Source organism: Plasmodium coatneyi, chromosome 12, assembly GCF_001680005.1.
Source record: "Plasmodium coatneyi strain Hackeri chromosome 12, complete sequence".
NCBI classification, from domain to species: domain Eukaryota; phylum Apicomplexa; class Aconoidasida; order Haemosporida; family Plasmodiidae; genus Plasmodium; species Plasmodium coatneyi.
Window position 1 is genome coordinate 1,256,848 of NC_033567.1, and position 24,314 is coordinate 1,281,161.

General features: G+C 35.9%; 4 protein-coding genes across 4 annotated transcripts; 1 reads left to right on the plus strand and 3 right to left on the minus strand.

Moving 5' to 3' along the window:
- Window positions 1–3,709: 3,709 nt before the first annotated feature.
- PCOAH_00039440 (Histone H2B) lies at window positions 3,710–4,081 on the minus strand (the record flags this gene model as incomplete). Its single annotated transcript, XM_020060735.1, has 1 exon — window positions 3,710–4,081. One exon carries the CDS (start codon window positions 4,079–4,081, stop codon window positions 3,710–3,712), a length of 372 nt encoding a protein of 123 aa, XP_019916858.1.
- A 2,750-nt stretch (window positions 4,082–6,831) lies between these two features.
- On the minus strand, window positions 6,832–8,739 carry PCOAH_00039450 (Uncharacterized protein; the record flags this gene model as incomplete). Its single annotated transcript, XM_020060736.1, has 1 exon — window positions 6,832–8,739. One exon carries the CDS (start codon window positions 8,737–8,739, stop codon window positions 6,832–6,834), a length of 1,908 nt encoding a protein of 635 aa, XP_019916107.1.
- A 1,845-nt stretch (window positions 8,740–10,584) lies between these two features.
- On the plus strand, window positions 10,585–14,559 carry PCOAH_00039460 (Uncharacterized protein; the record flags this gene model as incomplete). Its single annotated transcript, XM_020060737.1, has 1 exon — window positions 10,585–14,559. One exon carries the CDS (start codon window positions 10,585–10,587, stop codon window positions 14,557–14,559), a length of 3,975 nt encoding a protein of 1,324 aa, XP_019916394.1.
- Window positions 14,560–17,607: 3,048 nt separating this feature from the next.
- On the minus strand, window positions 17,608–18,662 carry PCOAH_00039470 (KIR protein; the record flags this gene model as incomplete). The annotated part of the gene is made up of 2 exons (XM_020060738.1): window positions 17,608–18,468; window positions 18,636–18,662. 2 exons carry the CDS (start codon window positions 18,660–18,662, stop codon window positions 17,608–17,610), a joined length of 888 nt encoding a protein of 295 aa, XP_019916689.1.
- Between the last annotated feature and the right edge of the window lie 5,652 nt (window positions 18,663–24,314).

Sequence of the window (24,314 nt, forward strand, 5' to 3'; positions counted from 1 at the left end):
TGTGTTGCAAGTAAATAATAAATTCTTCCAGTTTACGTCGTTTAATGTGAAAAAAGGTAATGTATATATTTCGAATTATGACGGTGTGGGTTCGTATGTCATACATGTGTGCAAATAGTTTTATATATAAATTGTGCATTAACATAATACACATGAGCACGGTGTACGCACATTTTTTGCAGTTCTTTGTGCTACTATCACGGGGCGTTGTTTTTTTTATTTTATTATTTTTTTCTTACTTTGTATCCCTTTTTTTTGAGTTGTTGAAAAATGTAGAAAAGGGTATGTAGCAAAGAAAGGTAGGAGCAAAATATACATGTGTAATGCGAAGGTGAGGATTGGGTGATAGTCCCAGTTGAGCAGCTTAGATGTACATTTTTAGGTGTGCTTCAAATGCACATTAAAGTAAAGGCCCCAAATGACTTCTGCACCCTGCACCTAGCTCCTAAACTCGCAGGGGTTATATTTTTGCACACATGGGTTAAGCACGCAAACGTATTATATAAACATAGCTCAACTGTTTTCTAAACATTTAAGTGAACACCTCGACTACAAAGGGAGTTTACCTTGAAAATGATTTACAACACATATACCTTTTTTTTTTTTTTTTTTCACATTTTCAAAAAAGGTTTTTTCTTAAATGGGAAAGTTGTGTAAAATGCAGATACATACGTGGCGCAAGCCTAAACTGTGTAAATATTTATTTATTAGTAGTCCAGGTATTATGCATATATTTTCTAAGTGAATATTTACAAATTAAAGCTTTATACATTTTACATTATAAAAAGAGAATCTCTCCCGTTACAGTTACACACACTAGCACCCTATATATTTAAGTGCATTCCTAACATTCCGCTTGAGTGAAAAATCTCGAAAAATGAGAAAATAGTTAACTACCCTCGGTTGGGTAAGCGAGGGGGTCACCGAAGTGAAGCTCTCCCGACCTCCTTATGCGTCACAAAGGGGCATATAAAAAATGTAGCCAAGTAGGGTCAATTATTCACACAGCACGTAACGCTTATTAGTAGGTCCATACGTGAACACGTTTGCACACCTGTGCTGATGACAGCGAATGAATGTGCATTGCCTGATCAGGGTATGTGATGTAGAAAATGTAGCTCTCGTTGATATGGGTCCCTCCTATGGTTAAGACAACACCTCACTTCATCTTACATATAAAACTACTATCCTAAGTATAAACTTAGTTTTAGTTCTAAATGGCGAACGGTACAAATAAAATAGTGTAAAACTAAGTAAAAAGGGTTATCTATCCAAGGCTTCAAAACAAGCCACCAACTTAGTAAACCTTCCTCCCCAGTTCATCCCATTTGACCCATAGAAAAAAGCAGCGTAATGCATCGAAAAGGGGAATTCATAAAATTACAACGATGGGGGAGGTATATGTTATAAGCCAAAGCAAAGTACATAATAAGTAGCCGGTCCCTTTCTGGAGACAATTGTTCCATGTATAAATGTTTTTGTGCCACAGGTGAGGTTTACATGTATAGCGAGAAAAAATTCGCTAACGATGTGTTTCTACACCTCCTTAAAGGGGGGTAAAAATTCTTTGGTACTCAACAGTCATAGGAAGGCAATAGGTATAAACGTAAGTCAACAACACCATTGTAGCATGTGTTACATTTATACACACACCCGATCCTTTTCCGTACATATTAATTTTGAGCAAGTGCCCATATTTACCAAATGAACTGCTATGTGTGCCCTTTATCTTCAAAGCTAGCTATTTGTCCCTGTAACAAAAGCAACGTTTTCACTACATGACGAACGGCGCACATATCATACAAGAACTTACCAATAACGAATTAAGGTAGGTTTTCTTGTCCCCATTTTTTTTTCTTCTTAACCTCCTCTACTTATTGTCGCATTTGTCTATGCATGTGTTGGCAGTGTTTCTACCAATATGCCATTTTCGAACTACCTCCCCGTTCACATGTTAAAACAGAAGCACACGTGCTTCATCTTGTAGTTTACGCAACTTATTTGTTACTTTTGCTGTGGGTGATTTCGCGCTAGCTTACGCCTCTAACGTGGCAGCAGAATCGGCAACTTCCTTGGGACTAGTGCTTACGCGTTTGTAGGTACACAAATGCATACATAAATACGTACACACACATGGATATTTATATTTTTGTAACCTCCTTACCAAGGTTAAAGGAATAGTTCAAAATTATCACACTTTTGTGACAAATAAAAGAAGCCCCTAAGAATGGTCCACAAGTACGTATCATCCGCGTGCCACTATACGGAAAGGCTAATAGAACAATATGCATATGGTATGCCAACATGTAAGAAGTCCCACCTTGGGATGTATTTACTCGAACACAAGCAGCTATTCCTAAGTGTTACAAAAAGTGGGGGATACGAGCATTTTGTAGTAGGAATAAATTACCACGCAGATGGCTGTTTAATGTTAAAATCCTTGCGTTTGTGTTTCTTCCCCCCAACTGCTGTGAGTCGTACAAAAGCTGAAGCTAACTCTAATGGCGGATTTAACTCTCTTAGCTTTCTTAGCCTTCGCGGTTTTCTTATTGTTTCCTAATTTCCACCCTCCGCCAAGCGTACACCCGTGTGCGCCCGCACACGTTCTGTAAGGAGTTCCTTAAAAGGAGCCTCAGCAGTAAAAAGTGAGCACACCATAAAGAAGGTTAAAGGAGGTTATCTCTTCTGCCTACCTCACTGAGAAATAATTTTAAAGTAAGAAAAAGGAAACCCTTTTTACGTTAAAAATTTAGCAAAAGAAATATATATATATTTAATGCATACTGAAACCCCCTTCTGACGAAATAACGTCTACCACGACGCCTACACTTGTTCTACCTTATTCGCACGTCGTTTGAACAAGCAACAGCATAAGCCAAAAGGTAAACCTTTCCTTGGAGATCGTTCCAAGTGAATCACTAAATTAACAGTTTTCTATTCCATTTAGTCGCTTTCATAATAATTTTTTCGCTAGTGTTTTTTAAAAAAAAAAAGAAAAAAAAAAACTATGTACGGTTCAACAATGATCTTTAAATGTTTATAGGCGTTTTTTTTAAATTTATCTTTCATATAAATATTGAATAATTAAAAAAAAAAAAAGTAGACGCATGGAAATAATTTTAAGAAATTGCATGTATTGACATATACACACGCGTTCGTTTTATTAATAATTTTCTTTTACACATTTTGAATGCATTCGTTCTCTATTGCTGCGTGTATTGAAATATAAATACACTCACGTATGCATATATACACGTGTATATATGCATACGTACGCATATGTATATATACACACATATATATATACATACGTACATGCATATGCATGCGCATCAGGAGTTAAAAATGCAGTTAAATTCAAAATAGTTAAGGCGTGTTTTGTTTTAAAAAACAGGTTCACTAGTTCCACAATTGTTGAAAAGTTGCTAAAATTGCAAAATGCATGGTCAAATATATATGCCATATTTTTTGAAGACTTTTTTTTTTTCTTCTTTTTTTTTTTGTTAATGCGTAAAAGTAGAGTAGTGTGTCCGTTGGTAATATCCATTTTTTATAATGCCATAAAACTTTTCATACGGGGGGTATTTTATAAAGGCGTGCTTATGCAGCTATATATGTGGACCAGCAACTACAATACGCAGCCAGGGGTGGGGGATATATATACGGTTGTATTCCCCATGATGTTTGAGAAACAATTACTGCATTATATCTATGCACCACTGGTGGTGTACTTTGTTACGGCTTTGGTTCCTTCAGAGACGGCGTGTTTTGACAATTCTCCAGGTAAAAGTAATCTAACGGCTGTTTGAATTTCACGTGATGACAAGGTTCTCTTTTTATTATAACGAATTAGTCTAGTTGCTTCGGTAACCAATCTGTCAAAAATATCATTAATGAAAGAATTCATAATATTCATGCTTTTTTTTGTCACACCAGTTTCTGGATGCACTTGTTTTAAAACTTTAAAAATGTAAAGTGAAAATGACTCTGTTCTTCTTTTTCTCTTATGCCTTGGTCCCAAAGTTTTTCCTGCAGTTTTCTTTGCAGCTTGGGATTTTTGCGCTGGTCCTTTTCCTGACATTTTTTATTATTTTGTACGTAAAAAAGAAATCTTTTTTTAGCCAACTTTATTTAATAAAAAAAAAAAAAAAGGAAACTTCCTGTTATTTCCGCAGAATTTTACTATATTACTTTAATTGAATTTTCTTAACTATTTATTCAAAATGGGAATAAAAATTGACATTACAATGCGATTGTTTTTTTTAACAAAAATGGGTTAAACGTGAAAAAGAAAATGGGAAAAAAAGTAATTTTACTTTATAACTATTTATTTCGTACCAACGAAATATTTAATGTAAAATAAAAATATACGTAAGGTTTTTATTAAGCGTGTTACATTACATATGCAATATGTACCCGTACAATAATAAAGTACACTATTTACAATGCAAAAAAAAAAAAAAAAAAAAAAAATTGGCAAAAGGGAACACGTAAACGTATATATAAATGTATAATTATGCAAAAATATACGTTTTACTTATATCCGAACAGAGCACAATTTTTCCTGAAACAAGAAATGTTTTTTCATGGAAAAAAGAAAAATGTTAAAAAATTAGGATTTATTTCATACTAAATAGTGACAGGAAAAAATAATTATATATAAGTGAAAATATCCGAACGCACAATGGGGCGTACTCCAAGGACGCATGTATAATTATTTATACAATAATTATGAGCGTAAATATATAAATATATAATGCATATATATACATATATTTATTTATATATTCAAATATATGTGCGTATTTAATACTTATACATGTGCGCTATGCGCGGAGTTAAAAGGAAAATTTGCGCAACAACCGGATTGGGTACATGGTGTGTTTACCGTTCAATTATTTATACACGTTTGGTTGTCACTTGGCCTGGTTATATTTTATTTTTTGTAAAATTCGCACACTGTCTTCATAAACTGAAAAGTGCGGAGAAACCCTTAACCTCAGGCACTTGCGCGTAAACATGCGTTGCCCGGGAGTTATATGCGAAATGCATGTTTTTCTGTTCACCCCTTGTGAAATGTGTACGTGAAGATGTACAGGCCCAATTATATGTGCGCATTCAAGTTCGCACGAAAAAGTACGACTTATGTGATATATGCAATATGAGCTGCACAAACGGGTACGCTGCCGCGAAACTCCCACGGGGGAAACTTGGTTCGTCCGAGAAGCAGACTATTTTGCCATTTCACTTACCATTTTGCTTGCTCGTTGGCAATTTGGAATGATCAAGTGAAAAAATGTGATCAGATCAATTTTGCAACCATGCCTTTACATTTCGACATTACAGGGTAATGTGCTGAACTACGCTATCACCTCATGAGGTACTTACCTTATTGTGTATACATGCTCTGAGTCATTTTGTTCATTTTGTCCCAATTTGATCACAAAAAAAGAAAACAGAAGGAAAAAGTATTTCCTTGATTAAATCGTTTTGCACCAATTGTCCCTGTGAACAAGATAATTGCGCACTATTTTTATTTTTTTGATACGATTTATACGTATTGCTGTTTTTTTATTTTCACCAAATTGCGCATTTGTTCTCTTTTCCCTTTTGCAATTTTAGCAATTTTCTCTACTATTCGTGTTTAAACGATTAAATTGAGAAAGTCGGAAAAAAATGAAAAATGTTGATATGTATCATGTGTTGCGTTTTTACAAATTAAGCAACACGAAAAATTTCCCTTTTTTTGTGCATAAAATGTGTGCACATGGACGAAAAAAAAAAATGACAATTTCCAGAGCAAGTCATAATTTAAGGTCTTCAAATGAGCACACCTGCCTTGTACACATGCGTGAGTTGCGATTAACGAATGGAAAACATAAAAAAAAAAAAATTTTTGTAAATCTCCATTTAATAGAACAATTAGAGTCTCCTTAAAGCTGTGCAAAAGTAGGAAAGACTGTATGTCCCCATTTGGGGGCCAGGTTGTGCATTTGCTCTGCATTCCTTCTCGCATCATTACATGCAGGGTCACATTACAGCGCGTGAGCTTGGTCATGTCTATGCACGTCCATACCCTTTTGAGCACGCACTTTACACACATGTGAGGCCCGGGAACACTCACGGAGCGATTTGCCCACACTGCTCAACTGCGCTACTCGAGAACTTCGTAAACCAAATGTGTGTGTAATTAAGTTTCCGCACATGTGAGGGGCAGCGAAAACGTTTTCGTGCCAAGGGGTTACTCAACCGAGCTTTAACATTCATTATGGGGTTGTAAGATCAATTTGTCCCTTTTTTCAATTCGGCCAAGTGCATTTAACGATAGAGGGAAAAATGCTCACGCATAATTTGCCAAATTTAGTTTAACTCATTGTAGCGCAGTTTAATTTATGCTTTGAGCGAGTGTTTCCCAATTTGGGAGGCACATTTTTTTGGTTTATTTATTAAGGCACGTATCTTTAAGCGCACTCAGCTCTCCGCAGTCATGCACTTCATAATGATCCTCTTCAGCCAAACAAATGAGCGGAAAAAAAAAAAAAAGTTTTCTTTATTTTTCGAATTTTAAAGCACATGGAATATTCTTACGCGTTCTTTAGACAAATGTACATTTTATAAAAAGAACAATGACGTGAAACACGCACTTGTGCTACAAGCATTTTAGCATTACATTTGTTGATAAAAAAAATTAATTTTTAAAGGTGAAAAAGAGGAAGGTTTAGCAAAGTCTAAGGCCATGCTAAAAATGCCTGCACAATTGAATTGTCCCTCTCAATTGTTCTTAAAAAAAATGGTAAGGTTGTAGTAGTATATGTTCGGGAATTCCCCCCATCAGAATGCTTCACTAATTTTGGAAAAAACGTGCTGTGTTGCAAAATTCGAGACGCAGTTATTTTTCTTCTGTTCTAGCAAGTCAAACTGTAATCCCCTCTGTTTATCTACATACGGGATGATAAAATTGCCAACCAGATCTTTGACTATGAGCTTGTTATTTTCATCGTTATTATTATCTAAAGAGTTGTAAATTTCGTTGAGCTGTTCAGCTTTTTTTTTGGTCCTTATCAGAGCTTCTTCCTTCGATGCGTCATTGATTGCTTTACTTAGAATGTCCTCCAAGTAAGAATCAACGGTTTGGTTATTTAGTCCCATAATTTCATTGAATATATAATCTTCCTTTTCTCTCAATAAAAACTCAGCTTGCCTTTTTCCCTTTTCTTTGCATTCCTTTAATCTTCTTTCCCTTTCTGCATATTTCACGAGCACCGCTATTTTCCTTTCTTCTTCATATTTCTCCAATTCGTTAGATAAAGAATCCAACAATTCGGATATGTATTTGCCTTGCACATTTTCTAAGTAAGAATCAACTTTTATTTCTTCAAAAGTTTCCTTCTCAAATAGATCTTTTTCCTTTGCACTAATTTGGTCTATTTTTTCGTACGCTTTTAATTCTTCTATTAAATCGCTGTAAGATTCTTTTCCATCATTCATTAACATTTTTATGGCTTTTCCCCTGAGCAAATTTTGTAACTGCAAAATATTTTTTTCGAAAATGTCCTGTTCACTAGACTTGACCTCAATCAAGGGGAAGTTAATTTTCATGCACTGTGCTTTTTTTTGAGTTTTGACGGATTCTCCCAATACGTATTCGTCTGACGTGTATTTGCTTTCCTCCTTATTTAAATATCTGTAGAACGTGTCAATGATTTGCTTATTCTTTTTCTCTTCATATTTAGAGAACTTGTCGTATTTCTTTTCCCCCTGTGTGTATATGGACAATTTATCCAAATCGATGTTCAAGTCGTTCAGGTCATTCAGATTGAGGAGGTTGTCAATTTTGTTTGACGTCTTTTCGTTTATTTTTTTTGGGATGGTTCCATTTCTTTCCAGTTCTAAGTTATAATTTGAAGTGTGATCATTCATATGATCAACTATGTCTGTTTTTTCATTAAAAATTGTTTTGAGATTATTTTTTCTTTCTACAAATAAGTTTCTCATATCTCTTGCTTTTTCCTTTTCAAAATTTTCGATAATTTTATCCTTATTTTTATCTCTATTTTGAACAATTTTTTCGACCTCGTAAAATATTTTATCTGCCTTCTCTGTGTCTCTTTGTACCATTACTTTTTTTAACAATTTCATTTTTTTTTCTTGTAATTCTTTTATTCTTTTTTCCCTGTCCGCCCATTCGTGATATTCTATTTCTTCCAAGATTCTTCTCTTTTCTTCTAAATTTTTGATATTCTCATTTTTACTGATTTGTTCTTCTAGCATTCTTTTTTCTTTCAATTTTCTGACAATTTGTATATTTTCGCTGTTCACTGATAAGTTCTTTTCAAGGCAGAGGTTTGCCAATTCTTTAATTTCTTTTTTCTTTTGTTCTATCTGATCACTTTCGTTTGTTGCTCCGTCCGCTTGTGCGGAATCATTCATCGTGCCTGTGTTGGCATCGTTCTCATTTTCAGCCCTTTGGGGTTCTTCCTTCTGAGTAGTATGACCACTTATATGCTTTATGGTAGTGCCCTCCTTACTAGAGAGCTGCGTCTTTCCCCCACTGTCCGTAATTACGTTCGATTTCCCCTTTAACTTTTCATTTAACTTTTTGTTTGTATAATAGATGTTTGTAGCTTCCCTATTTCTACGGCTAATATTTTTCCTATTCTCATCAATTAGAGCATTTTCGTCATTTGTGTCATTTTCACCGAACTTTTTTCGCACCCTTGGTTTCATGTAATTGCTCATTTTGCCGAGGCGACGCTGTTACAAGGAGATTTAAAATTAGGCCAGCGCAGCAGCAAAGGGGGGATATATATTTTTTTTTTGCTAATTTGGCAAAAATACTCAAGAGGGTAGAGCAATTTGGACACATTTATATTTATTGTGTAGATTTCCCCCCACGAGCAGCCTTATTTTTACTTTTATTTTGCTTAAAATATAATGTTAGCTTTACAATGGGTTAACTGTGAACGGCCTTTTTTAGTCCAATTTTTAAGTTCAAATTGTTGAGCAAGGTAACAATGATACTTGCGTAAATTAAAAAAAAAAAAAAAAAAAAAAATTGCGTAGACAATCAATTTAGCGTTTAAGACGCTGGGAAAAAAAAAATTATCCATTTTTTATCGTTGCACATAGGAACGTATATTCAATTTTAGTTTTTTAAACTGCGGTAGAAACAGGAAGCGTGTAGGGGGGCTAGGAGAAAACCTGGTTTTTAATAAGAAGTTTTTTTTCTTTTTTTTACCTATTAGAGAGCTGCCTATCATGCATCCTTTTGTTTTATTGCCAGACAAGATTAAGATTGGGCGATAGATTTTTATAAGGGGATAAGCTCACAATTTTAGCCACACGTTGATGCACGTATTCGTTTCATTCAAGTTCGGATCAGAAACGTTTTCCCTCTTAACCATTTCGAAAGAATAAAAAAAAAGCGTCACAGTGAGGAATGTGTAAAAATCACCGTGCTGTACATGGTGATATGCTAAAGACTTTTCCCCCACGTGAACATATAATGAGCGCGTTTCATCAACAAATAAATCGCCCTCTTGACATCATTTCGTTTGGGGAAGGATGCAAAGCTAAATTATGTTATAACTTCAAACGGAAGGTGCTTTCTTTTCTTTTTTGCCATTCCTTAACCGTGTGTAAACGCTTACCCTTACGAATTGTTAAAAAAAAAAAAAAAGGAAATGTCTATGACCATTTTCATTTTTTTATCACGCTGAATTGGTTTCACCAGGATGGAAAGAAGGGCGTTCCCTGATCATTAATTTAACCATTTCCGTGTGCTTATGGCAAGTGTTAACTTACAACAGTGTACACGTCTTAGGGGGTCATTCTTTTGGCTTTTCTTAATTTTCAAGCCTCACCCTCGACATCGAGCTTTGTACACATATGTACCATATGCATATCATAACCGTTTGCAAAAACGCTAGGGGGGATTTTTCCTACATACGAGAATATACGGATGCACGTAATACAAATATGCTAACGTATGCATACATGCTAGCTTCCTTTCCCATTGTGCCGGTTTCCCGCGCTCCATCTCGGACGATGACGGGAATGAAATAAAATTCCGCCTCTGTAAAGGTATTAAAAAAATGCAAAAAACTGATTTGTTTGTCATTTGCGTATATATTTTGTATGCTCCAATATGCGTATTTTTATACACGCGCGTAAATGCGTTTTATGTTCAGCAAAACATATTAGCGAATGAACATTTTTTTTTTCTTTGCGCATGTATTTTTTTTTTTTTTTTTTTTTCTAAAGGAAAGCATTTCCGAAAGTATTTTTTTCCTTTAAATTTGTACTACATATATATATACATACATATGCGCTTATGTAACATAGGCATATTATATTTCAATTTTGAAGGCGCTGTTTGATTTCGCTTTTTTTCGTATTCAGAGCAAATGTATTTGTGTTCCGCGCAGCTAAGGAAAATGCTTTCTTTGGCATGCGAATTAACCCCCAATTTAGTTTTCTTCCCGCATATACATACCGTATACGTGTAACATATTTTTATATGTATGTACTCTCGCCCGCCCATTTTTATGCCTCCGAGCGAGTTAAAAGAAACGAAGTTCAAAGATGAATTTCTTTTCAAGCAAACCCAATATAAGGAGCACGAAATCTGAAGTCATCCACAAAGCAAACAACAATAATGTTAGCGGCAACAATGTCAGCGGGAACGATGTCAGTGGTAACCATGTCAGTGGCAGCCACCACATGGGGAGTCACCATATCAGCAGTCACAATGTAGGTCATAACGGAAAAATGCCAATTGACCCCGGCAGTGGTAATTTTCCACTTGAAGATAGCAACGGCTTCCCCTACTCCAACTATGACGCGGATAAAATGTCAGAAATCCACTACAGTAACAAAGCTTACGACCCCCAGTATAGCATGTACATGAATAAAGTAACAAACGAAGTGAGGTCTACAAGAAACCACACGTCTTCCCACAGAATATATTCCCCCAGATCACAATCCATAAATCTGTTTGCTCCAAAAGTGAATAGGACATCCAACATATCGAGAAATTTTGATGACAGATTATCATACATTTCGTATTACACCAATAATAAGAAAAAACTGAACAAAACGTCTATCCTGGAGTCTCATGATAGTTTCAAAACGCAGGGCAATTCGCAGATAGTGGAGCAATCCCTAGACTTACTTAAACATTTAGTCAATCAGGAAAATAGGGAGCAATACTTATCTGCACAGGAAAATGAAAAAAAAAATAAATTAATATTAAAATTGATTGATCAAGCGAAAAGAAATGATGAAAGAGCACATATGTCGCAAACAGAATGTGCCAGTAACAATTCTATGGATAATTATCAAAAAAGAATGGACATGCTACATTTAAAATTTATGAAATTAAAAAATGAATATTCCCAACTTAATAACGAAAATGTTATCCTGAAAAAACAGATAAGGAATATAAAGGACAATTATCATATGATAAATCCGAAAAGTGCTACCGTATCCTTTCCCCGGGGCTCCATACAGGAGGAGGTGCCTCGAAGTAACGACAGCTGGAACAGCAGCAACGTCAGCAATATTGGCCACGTTAATAGTGAACAGAGGATGAGACAGCAACAGGGGGAAAGAGCAATGCTAAACAAAACGACCAGTATTAACAGCGTATATCCACCTGTGATTCCCCCATTTGAAAAAAAAAAATTAGTAGACTGTCAAGTGCAAACTGAATGCACCTTAACGAGTCCTATACCAGACAGCCCCGATGATACCAAAGTGGCAGGCTCCCATTCAACCGTCAACTTTAGTGGGAATAATTTAAATTCCGCCATGTTAAATGATAACTATCTTAGCAAATTACGAGAGCAAATAAGAGACGAAGTTATAGAAGAAATCACAAACAAGTTAGAGCAAAAATACAAAGACGAACTGCTTACGCTCAGACAGTCGGTAGAGAATAACAAGATGAACAATCAAAATTTCGTGGAAGAAAATTCCTTTGATAGTCTCCTCAACAACACTAAGCATAAACTGGATGAACAAATAAAGGAGACAATTAACAAGTATAAAAATGGCCTTTTCGATCACTTTAAGGAATTAATAAATGAAGCTAGCGAAGGGGGGGAAAATACAATTCAAATGGATTACCATGGAGATGGAAGTGCTAGTGAGAAGGTGAACATCGGGGTGGATAACTTTGCTTCTCTCTCCCTTAATGACAAAATTAATGAATGCATAAGCTTGTTAGAAAGTATCACCCAGAAGAAAATTAACGATAGAAAAATAAAAGAGAAAGGATTCGACAACAACAGTAGTAACATAATCAGCGCCCTTAACGACATCAATACAGACATAAGCGACATTGACCATATGATCGATAACTTGCATGCAAATATTGGACAGACTCATTTTACCGACGATGGAGAGAGCTTCCCAGGAGAACTGGACATTTTTGGGAAGGCCACCTCCCTTAGTGACGATTTAGAGTTGGAGGAAAAGGCCAGTCCTAGATCATTAAGTGGAGCACTTCAAAGTGGCGGAGAAGGCGAACTGCAGGAAGAAGTAACCACCAGCAGGGGTAAGGCGACAAAATCCCCCAAAAGGGGAGACAAAATTGGGGATAACATTGACGGTCCAATGTCTGTTCCTAGCGATAGTGGCACATCTAATCGGAAGGGGACAAATAGCATAGAGGGATACCCTTCCCACAGGAGTAACTTCCACGTGGAGAGCTCCCCACCCGATGGGAAGATTGACGTAATGGGCAATGTGACAATGGAGATTAATCCTTTTTTGGAAGAAACAGCCGAGGGTGGAGAAGAACCTTTGATCGACCTAGGAGGTAAAAATGTGAATATGATTATGCATCATTCGGAGGGTGACATGCAAGGTGGTAATAATATCGACGTGCATCCCGATGTGCATTACGACGTGAGTACGGATCATAACGCGGGGGGGGAGGCAAATGGCCACTTTATCCAAGCTCCCCAAGGTGTCTACAACAGCAGGTACACTGTAGAAGGTATGGCAGAACAGAGTTTTAATAATGAGCAAATGTTCGATAGTGAGGGAAGCCCTCATAACTTAACCCCGAACGATAGCAACCCGTATGACAGTCCCAAAGGGGACTTCCCAAAAGGGAAGGACAACGAAGCTATACCCACACAATTACATGATGACAAAAATAAAGATAGCGTAGACACTGAAAAGGAAAAGAAAAAAAGCAAATGGAAAAATATTTTCTCCAGCAAAAAAACGAAAAAGAAAAACCTAAGTGACAATTTCGGTGATGACACAGAATTGTGGTCCAAAAATGAAAATGAAGAAAAGAATGTGAAAAGCAACTTGAATGAGGAAAACTTCTACCATAGTACCAATGGTACGAAAGAAAATAACACCCTACCGAATAATGTGCAAATTGAGGAAGGAGAAATAGACGTCATAACGAATGGTGTAAATGATGCCAAGCAGATTGAAATACAGAGTGATCTACATAATTTTGCAAGTATTGGTTATCCCGCTGACCAACCGTTTATGCATCGATCAGAAGATGGAAACGGACAAATGGTTCCAAAAAATGCATGCAACGTGAATAAGGGGGAGGAAGAATTTCACCACGACAATGCAAGTGGAATGATGATTGACGCTTTGCCAGTAAATCGTAGCAGCCATCACTATGGCGAATTCAGCACGCCGCATATCAGTAACGATAACCATTTCGACGGTAAGGAAAAGTTTAACCACCCTGAAATGAACCTCCATGATGGTAACACTAACAGAGCTCAAATGAACCCCTTTAATCACCAAAATGATGAAAATGCGGAAACTAGTAACACATATAGTGCATCAAACGGAAATAATCTATACATGTATCAAAGTAATAACGAAACGAAAAGTGGACCTAATTATAATGCCAAGGGTGACAACGAAGTTAACTACTCTGTGTATTCGTACAACCCAGCTGCTAATGACAAAACGGGTTTCCCCTCACCAAGCGAAGAAAGACATGAGGAAAAACCATTCTATAGTGAACAAAATAACAGTACAAAAATTTTGAACAATAATGAGGAAGGCTATCGAAATGATAACTTCCTTTTTATAGAAAATAATAATAACGCTTTTGCAAAACAAACAGCGAATTATCAAAATAGCCAAAATGAAAACTTCGTCAATTTTTACCATAACGATGTGGATGCTAGTAATGGAAACAACGGATTGAATGGTGCAGACAAAGTGAATAACCAGTACGATTTTTTTTACAATTTGAGTGAGCCCAATGGGGCAAGCCATCAATACCCCCCTTGGGGTTATCAAAACAGCAAGACCGCCTGCATAAGCAGCTACAACGGGGAAGGCCACTTTGGCGAAACGGCTGAAAGAAGCCCTCCAAATCATTACAGCAAAACGGTCAACATAAAACGAGTAAATAGCAGTGCAATAAATATGACGAAGAACTCCACCACTGATTTGTCACAGAATGGCCAAGTCAAATTATCCACGAAGAGCGAAGTGCACTACAGCTCATTTAAGGAACAGAAAAATAAAACAAAAAAAAATTTAGAAGACCTTTTTGCCTAGTCCATCGTGGCTTGCATCCATTTTGGACTTTGAAAGATTTACCAAAAGACCTTCCATCGCAGTTTTGTGTTTATGCAGCTGGATCGTTCTTTTCCCTCCGCAGCGCGCTCTGCGCCAGCAGCACCAACTACTCCGGCTTCGTCTCCAACTTCTCCCCTCCTTTTTTCAGTGTTATACAAAATTAAATTCGTTCAAACTGGTTATTGGTACATGCATATATAGTGTGTGTGTACTTTTTTTGTACCATTGTAATTTCCTTTTTTTTTGCACCTTCGTTTTGATGCAACGCCGCTTCCTTTTTTGTAAAGCCGTTCAGTTTCATTCACCTTTTTAATGCGGTGTGTACGTTGGTCAAAGCTTATAAATTTATTTTTAAGTTCCCTTTTACGCTTCCGTCGGAATACACGTTATGCGTAATAGGGCGTAGGTCTCTTCTACGTGTATTTATGATGGGCCGTCAAGTGTTTTAATAGTAAGTGCATATCCGTGTTTTCCTTTTTTTTTTTTTTTTTTTTTTTTCCAATTCCCGAACCGCTTGAGCACCTGTTGGGTGGTAAACACATGTGTGTACATATACAAGTGTAACGTGTACATTTCCTTACCATTGCATGCGTATGTAGCGATATGCTGTGCTCACTATTTTCACAGCTCACGCGAACTTTGGCAGAAAATGGAAAAATAGAAAAGAGCTTTATTATTTGATACAATAATAAACCCAAATTCACATTTAAAATTTTGAATCGCTTTAATTGTTCCCCTCAAGAGAGACAAGCAGGGTAACTACCTATATATATGCAGGTACTTACATACATGCGGGAATAGAGCTTCTGCGTCCACACTAGGGAAACGCTTTTGTCTTCCCCGAGCAAAGGTTGACGCTTCCTCGCATGGGTCATCAATGGCCTCTGATAGCGGCGATGTTAGCGGCTCTTTTAGTGGCGTTGTTCACGGTTATCGTGCAATCTACCACTGCGCTACGCAACACGTTCGGTGATATGTAGGAACGCCATCCGAGGCAATGTTCGTAGACTTCCCTCTCCTTTTAGCTCTCCGTTAAAGGTATGGTAAGAAACTTCGAATACTGTATGCTTGCAATTTTGGAGGAAGAGGAACTACCACCAAAGCGCAACAACAAAAAAAGGAACAGTAAAAAGTGAAGAAGTTTAAAATTTAAGGGGGAGTAGGAGATGTTGTGAAATTATTTATTATTTTATTTATTTATTTTATTATTTTCTTTTTTCTTTTTTTTTCTGCTATGCCCCCCCTTCCCACATAGGTATATATTTCCCTTTTTTAAGGCAGCTAATGGTGCATTCAGAAGGGGCCTTTTTCTTGTGAGATGCAGACTCACTTGTTCTCTTTTCATCAATTGAAATGACCCTTCAGGGGTGGGTGGATTTCTTTCAACATTCATATGCAAATGGAAAGAAGCGCGCTAGGTCCACGTTACAATAAACCTGTACATTGTAAATGCTCATCGGTGTATACTAACCATAAGGGTAACGCAACCTCACGTCCTCCCGCCATTCCATTCGTCATTCATATACACACCATTATTACTTTTTCCTTTTTTTTTACCGACTTGGAAAGGTGTAATGCATGTACATATTTGTGTATTTTTTTTTTTTCTTTCTTTTTTCAAACAAATAGGGGATATTCAAACAATATTAGAGGTAACACCAATTGGAACATGTTTGAAAAGGGTACCACACATATTTGTGTAAATAACAATGCAATTGCTTTATGTACAGCCGGAAGGAAAAGCAACATTGGCAGGGGATTACACAGAAAACTTATTAATCCACCAATTAGGAGAATGCCAACAAAATGGTCCTAATGTTCTACCACCGCGTATGTGTGCTTAAAATTTTATTTTAGATTATAAAGGGTTTATTGGTCATCCGAAGGATTAACTCTTTGGAACAATATGAACACGGTTGTGTATATAAGGAGAAGCTGCCTTTTTTTTTTTTTCTTTTCTTTGTTGTGTGAGTTTGTCCTTATAATATTGATTCTTTCATATACACATGTGTGACATGGTAAAAAATTTGTGTAATTGTACACACAGTTCCTCTCTCTCTTTTTTTTTTTGCGGAGGAGGAGATGCGCACCTCCGCGACATCGCACAAGGTCGCAACTTGGAGCACTTTTCAAATGTCCATAATTGGACTTTAAAAGGAAAAAAGAGAATTATTATGTTAAGATGAAAAAAATTACAGAGATAAAAATTTATAACAAAATGAATAAACATTTTAATTCTTCAGCAAAAAATTTAACCAGGAGGTCAAATTAAAATAAAGAATTCCTTGGGCTCATATTAATTACACATGAACATGTAAACAATTTAATTAACAAAACGAAAAATAGAAAATAATGAAAAGAGAGAAATGAGGGAAGGAAAAAGAAAAAAAAAGAAAAAAAGAAGGAATGGGAGAAACAATGCCATTATGCCCTTTTACATTGTATAAAGTACATGGTCAGTTATACTTTACGGGGGAGGAAACATTCCCCCTTCCCCTTCCCGTTGTAGGTATTACATGCGATGCGTTGCATGTGATGTTACATATATTATTACATACCATGGTAACCTATATTCCTTCTTGGTTGCACACTTCTTACTCCTCCATTTTTATTCCATCCTGTGGATGCAACATTATATATTGTAGAGTCTTCTCCTATTGAATTCTCTGTGCAATATTCGGTAAAAGTGTCTGTTGTGGGACCTATTCTTGAATCATTCTCCGTTAATGTGCCAAGGTCTGGTTGGGCGAACCTTTTCTTCCTGCCTCCATTGTTCATTCCAAAGGAGTTACGTATGTTAGAAAATAAGGAGGTATACTAATAAGAAAAAAGGAAAGAAAAAAAAAAAATAAACAGGGGAGTGCAGGAAATGGAGGAGTATGTATTATATGAGCACATCATGGAGTGTATTCCATATATATTGCTTCATATAAAAATGATGGTGTGTGTCTGTGTGTATTGCATCTGTGCACACATATATGAGTTATCATTAGTTATGTTGTTTTTGTACTATTCAAATTGGTGATGTTAATTACTTACTTTATATAACAGGAAAGTGATTGTAGGTAATCCCATTAGTCCCAATGCTGAATATACCGCAGTAATGATATTGTCTTCCATGATAGATGTACTAGTGTAAGATCCTTGATGTGCTGTGGATATGGCAGTAAATTCCAATAGGACGTTCTTGTATATTTGAGTACCATTCCCAGATCCTTGTTCTAAGGGGCAACTATTTCCTTTTATTCCCTGTGGGGGGTCTCGTAAACATTCCGTCTTAGACTCAAATTTCAGTTCCCTTTGTTTACTGTATTCTCCATACTCACTTGTAAATTTCACACAGTACTCATCATTAGACTTATTTTCACAATCTTTATGTATAGCATTATAAGCTGTAAGAATAGCCTGCAGGTTCTGGTAATATGCCTCATCGCAATTGTGCTCATGGCCTTCTAACTGCTCTTGTATAGTGTCGTAATCATGGGTAAAATCATGTACTCTCTTCCTCTTCATGAAGAGGTCCCAGCTAATGTCATCAGTAGACCTAACGTTACATCCATTTTGAACCTTCAGTCCCCGTAATGCAGTGTAAAGTTCGTTCATAAGGTCGGAGAATGATGAACCCCCTTCTTGCTCCTTAGGTATTTTACTTCCTATCCAATAATATAAGAAATTACAACGATCCTTATAAAAGGCATTGCCCTGGTTCATTCCTGCTATATAACACCAGGCCCTTATAATATCATCTGCATAAGCGTGGAGATGCATATTCTCCTCCAGATAATCCTTTACTCCTTGTACCGAAGGTTCACCATTACAAGGATTCAGATTTCCCTGGAATTTACTGTAAAAATTTTTACTTGAAGGTAATTCCTTCAAATTTGCCTCCTATAAATTTAATGAACGGAATGTACATATATACATGTGTGCATTTATTCACGTACATTCCATATATATATATATTTCGGTCTGCTGAATCATATATATATAGTATTATATGAATAATATATGAATTAATATTTATACATGCAATTTTTAACATAAGGAGGACATACCCCTAATGGTGTTGTCGTCATCGTCATTGTTGTTGTTCCTACTGCCGAATGCGTGTGCGTATATTTTCTTGTGTATATACCTCGTTGTGTATATTCTTCTGTTGTATATATATATATATATTTTTAGTTCATATTAGCATGTATGTTGTTCCCCACATATGTTCATATATACCTAACATATATATATATGTCCATATATAGTTATATATTTATATATATAATGTGTATGTATATATACATATGTATATATGAATGTATATATATGTGCATTTATTCATGTACATTCCATATATATATTTCGGTCTGCTTAGGTAGGTTTCGTTGGTGTGGTTGTACTACACATATACACAAAGTGTTACGTGCATAATATTTACGCATGCAATTTTTAACATAAGGAGAACATACCCCTAATAGTTTTGTCGTCATTTTTACTGCTATTGTTCATATACACTTTTATATGTAGTGAAGTTATGCTATAATTGTTTCATATGCAGCCACACGACCTGAATAAGGAAAAGTAGCCCCTTTTCTGCCCCTTCATTGGTTCCTCTTTTACTAATGTTATCTTTTATGTATAGTGTTTATGTAAAAAGTTCATGGATGAATTCTTCATTATTGAAGTGTGTACATCATTATTTTATGTTTTATATTATCACTCTCTCCTCCCCAAACTAATTGTGCTCAGAGGACTGTAATTCCTTCCTTTAAGATAAAATTTTAGCATGCACTATTAATTCATGTTTTATTGTTATATCACAACAAGTCCTTACTAAAATAATCTCAAACATTGTTCACAAGTGCACAATTTATATATAGCAAATGCCCCTATGTTTTTCTCCTCACCACACATCTACATCTATATATATACACCAAAAAGAATACCTTTATGAAGCAAAGAAGGAGAAGAAGAATATATGATAAGAAATTATACTACATTATCTTCCAAGAGAAAAAACTGTGCATTGCTATAATTACAATTTAAATTACACCTCCTTCCGCTTATGATAACTCAGAAAACATAATGTGCTTATTTCTTCCTTCGTTTCTTTTGTGATGAGTACACTCTCAGGAACTTAATCAGAATGGGAATGAACATTGTAATATTTTAGGATTCCCTTAACTTTATTCTTAATTCATATTACACCTTTACATATTAGTATATACTCCTCCTTCCCCTTTCTCCTTCCATCAAGTTCTATGGTTTTTCACAGTTCAGGGTTTAGGGTTTAGGGTTTAGGCTTTAGGCTTTAGCGTTTAGGGTTTGGGGTTTAGGGTTCAGGGTATAGTGTTTAAATTTAGAGTTAAGGTTTCAGATTTTATTGTTTAGGGTTCAGGATTTTGGTTATAGTGTTCAGGTTTTTAGGGTTTAGGTTTCAGTGTTTTAGGTTTTAGGATTTTAGTCTTTTGGGTTCAGGGTTTAGTGTTCAGGCCTGAGGGCTTAGGATTCAGTGTTCACTATTTAGGGTTCAGGGTTTAGTGTTCAGAATAAAGGGTTCAGGTTTTAAGGTTTTTGAGGATTCGTGTTCAGGGTTTAAGGTTTGAGTTTATAGTATATCTTTTAGGTTGGATTTATTATGTAATTGTGTGCTACTGAAGGAATTTTTGTGGAAGCTGAAAACATGAACACTAAATCCTGAACCGTGAAGCCTAAACCCTAAGCTCTGAACCCGAAAACTTGAACCCTAAACCTAAACTCTAAACATTAAACATAAATCCTAATGCCTGAATCCTAAACCCCAAAACCCTGAAGCCTAAACCCTCTACCCTGTGCCCTGAAACCCTAAACCCTGAACCCTAAACCCTGAAGCCCTAGACACTAAACCCTGAATACTAAACCTTGAACCCCAAATACTGAAACCAGAAAAGGAAGTACTGAAACTTGAAAGCGAAACCCTAAACCCTGAAACCTAAACCCTAGACCCTGAGTTCTAAACCCTGAATCCTAATCCCTAAAACCCTAAACCCTGAACCCTTTATTCTGAGTACAATGACATGCCGTATAAAGATGAGCTATCTATATCGTACTTATGAAGGAGGGGAGTTAGATGGAAGGTGTGAAATGAATTCTGTAATGTGCACATGGATTAAAAAAAGCAAAGATGTATTGCAGGTAGTATAATATATATTTTTTGTTTAAGCTGCTTTAAGTGTAATTATATAATAAGCGAAAGAAGGGAAGAGGCGTGATAGTTATTATAACAACAAACCGGTCATACGGAGGAGGATGGGAAGGAGGGGAATGTAAAAGTAGAAAGGTTAGGGGCTGCTTCCCTTCCCAACAAACTACTACTACTACAGGAAGAATGTGCTGCTATAAGCATATGTACTGCTATGAGGAATGTGCACACATATAATGGTGCTCTTTTGAGCTGAAAGTGATCATATATGTGTTTGCGTTATGTACTCCCCTTCTTTTGTTTTTTTTTCTCTCTATACTTGTACTATACTTGTATTATATTTGTATTATGTATGTATTTTGAATATAAAGATACCTTTTTCTGTCAACATTAATGAATTTACATATCCCAGAGGGGAGAAGGGTTTTTTGTGTATATGAACATGTACTACATATGTGTGTTAACAATTTCTTTCTGTTCCATAGGTACAACTTGCAAAGTATAAATTAAAAGAGTGCCCCGTGAGTGTTCTCTTCTGAGAGGGTGAGAATTGCATTCCCTTTTATGTATAGTAAGGACGACTTTGTACACATTTAATTATAGAAGTGCGTGTATACAAATAATAAGATAATATTACTAATAATGGTGTTACCATCGAATATATATATATATAATAAATAAGCACAAGCATAAAGAGGGAGGAGGAAAATTTACATATGTATTCTGCACATATAGGAACCTCTGAACACTCCAATTCGTTATATATATACGCAGAAATACATATATTTATGTATGAGAACAACTCCGAACGGACGAAATCGCTATACAGAAATTCATCATATATATACGGAATAAATATATATATATATGAAGAACTCCTGAAAACAAATTCATTCTTCACAGAAACATACTTGAACAATGGGTGGAAGATCATTAACGGTTATTCTTTCCTTCTGATGAGTGCAAATATATATATAATAATCGCACACCAATTTGTCCATACTGTAACAGAAATAAAGGATAAGCAAGAATATATATTTCTTCCCCTTTTATTCATATTTATAGAAAGCCATGCTGTTTAATTTACCCTCAGGGTTAATATATGATAAGTTCAATTCCGCCAACATGGATGATAACCATGCGGATGTCACTAAAATAGAAGATGCCCTGGACACATATTATGCAGAAATAGAGGACTATGAAGACATCTCAAATGCCTGCGGTAAAGCATTCAAAATGGAAAAAACGAAGGAACCGCTGTATGAACAACGTTGTAATTTTTTATTTTTTTGGATTGGAAGTAAAATAAAAGGTGACACCGATGGTAGTACGTTCAATAATATTTTGACTGCTCTCTGTGATGCACTTCAGAATAAATTGACTGAAGTTAGTGACTGCAAATTTGCCTGTGGTGGTATCATAAAGGACAATTTTAAGCAAAGAAAAGAAGCATATGAATACATCTATGACCATGCCAAAATAAAGGAGCTGGTCGATGATCATACAGCAGGTTGTGATCAATCATGTTCCGCATATATAAGTGAATTAGTTTCAAATTATAAGAGCGTGTATACAACGTGCCAAGGTAATACCACGTTCGGTGGTTACTGTCAAAATTTTGAACAGAAGTACAAGGAAGACAATGAGCAGAAACTATTAAAATTATCATGCAATGAGGTTAAGGGTGCGTCCGATGTCGGTGTTGGCAGAATGGACTTGAACCATATGCTTGCGGTTATTTTTTTCTATTTAAAATGAACGAATCAATGTGCACATATAACATTTCTTCCTTCGCGCAGTAGAAATGTGTAGAAACGTAGATCTATCTTACTAATTATTACATTTTTGTAGGACCCCATATTAAAGGAGTTACCTTCCACAGAGGCATACAATAAACTGAACACTGGTATGGGCTTCTGTGAGAATGCTGATGGAAGTTTACCATCAGAAATAGAGAGCTTACTGAAGACAAATCGTGGTGCTCACCCTTATATTTCTAGTCTTAAGGATGTATGGTGTTATGCAAAGAACAAAGGGAATGTCGAATTGTCTGATGTGGATCGTTGTGGTTTTTTATATTATTACATAGGATACCTATTCTCTGACTACTTTAGCAACGATGATAGTTCATTTTGGAATTTCATGGAAACTGTTCACCAGCAATTGAAGCAGTTACCTGGTCTTGATGGAGGGAAGTGTGACATTGAACTTAGCCGCATTAAGGCGGCCGATTTCGATTCTGAGAGAAAGGTATTTGATTTCCACCAGGACTATGGTAAAATAAAAACAGCGTTAAGCACAAATATCGAATCGACCTGTAGTGATAAATTGGTGGATTATGTGGATGGGGCTCAATCAGTATATAGCATTGTAAATTCACATTGTAAGAAGATTACTGCTAATAACCAAGCATATTGCTATAAATTTAACAAAGAGTATAAACAACACAATTTTAGGGAACTCTCCAGTTCAAAGTGTGAAACGAACCGGGCGGAGAAATTTGCACGAGCAGTGGGAACTCTGAATGCAATTTCCAATGATGCAACCTCATACGGAACGGGCACCATTGTTTCTTCCACATTGTCCGTATTAGGACTACCAGCAGTTGGATTCTTCTTATATAAGGTAATTGTTATTACTAAACCTTTAATAAGTGCGTAAAATATATAACTAATGTGTACACATTACATTTATAAACATAGGATATAAAATGAAGTGAACTGTGTATGTGGCAAACATTTCTATCCTTGCTCCCCCCCACTCCCAATACCCATTTCTACCCTAACAATCTTCCCTTCCTTTTGCCCTATTAGTACAATCTCCTACCTTCCTGCATCAGTAACAAATTTGGAGGAAGTAACAATAAAGGAAGGAAAAGAACAACAACAGCAACAGCAACAACAATGATACGTCACCACTTTAACGACGACGACACATTATATACAAGAACAGAAGATGAAACTTCTTCTACAGATATGTCGACAACATATTCCACAGAAGCTTCCAGAACATTCAACTCAACATATGGATCTACTATATATAATGCTAAGCCACCACTCAGAAGAAGAAGAGCAGCAAGAGCAGCAGCAGGAATAACAAATAATAGTAATAGACGACCAAAAAATATAGCTTATCAACGAATATAGCACCTTCATATATAAGGAAAGGGCGAATGTCGCCATTGCACACATAAATTGTACGGATAAACTGTACACATATTACAATAAATGAGCAACACTGTCCTCTTCACACACATATATACATACATACATACGAACCATTTCCTACTTCACATATATACGTACATAGGAACCATTCCTAATACATATAAACCATTTCCTAATTCACATATATACGTACATGAATCATTCCTAATACATGTAAACCATTTTACTTATTTATGTTTAGTGTGCCTGCTCCACCGCTCTCTCCCCTTTTTTTTTTTTTTTTTTTTAATATTATTATTCTTTCATGTGCACAAATGTGGTGTTTATACACCCTTTTTTCCTTCCTTTCTTTCTTTCCTTCATATTCCTTCTTTACTTCTTTACTTCTTTCCTTC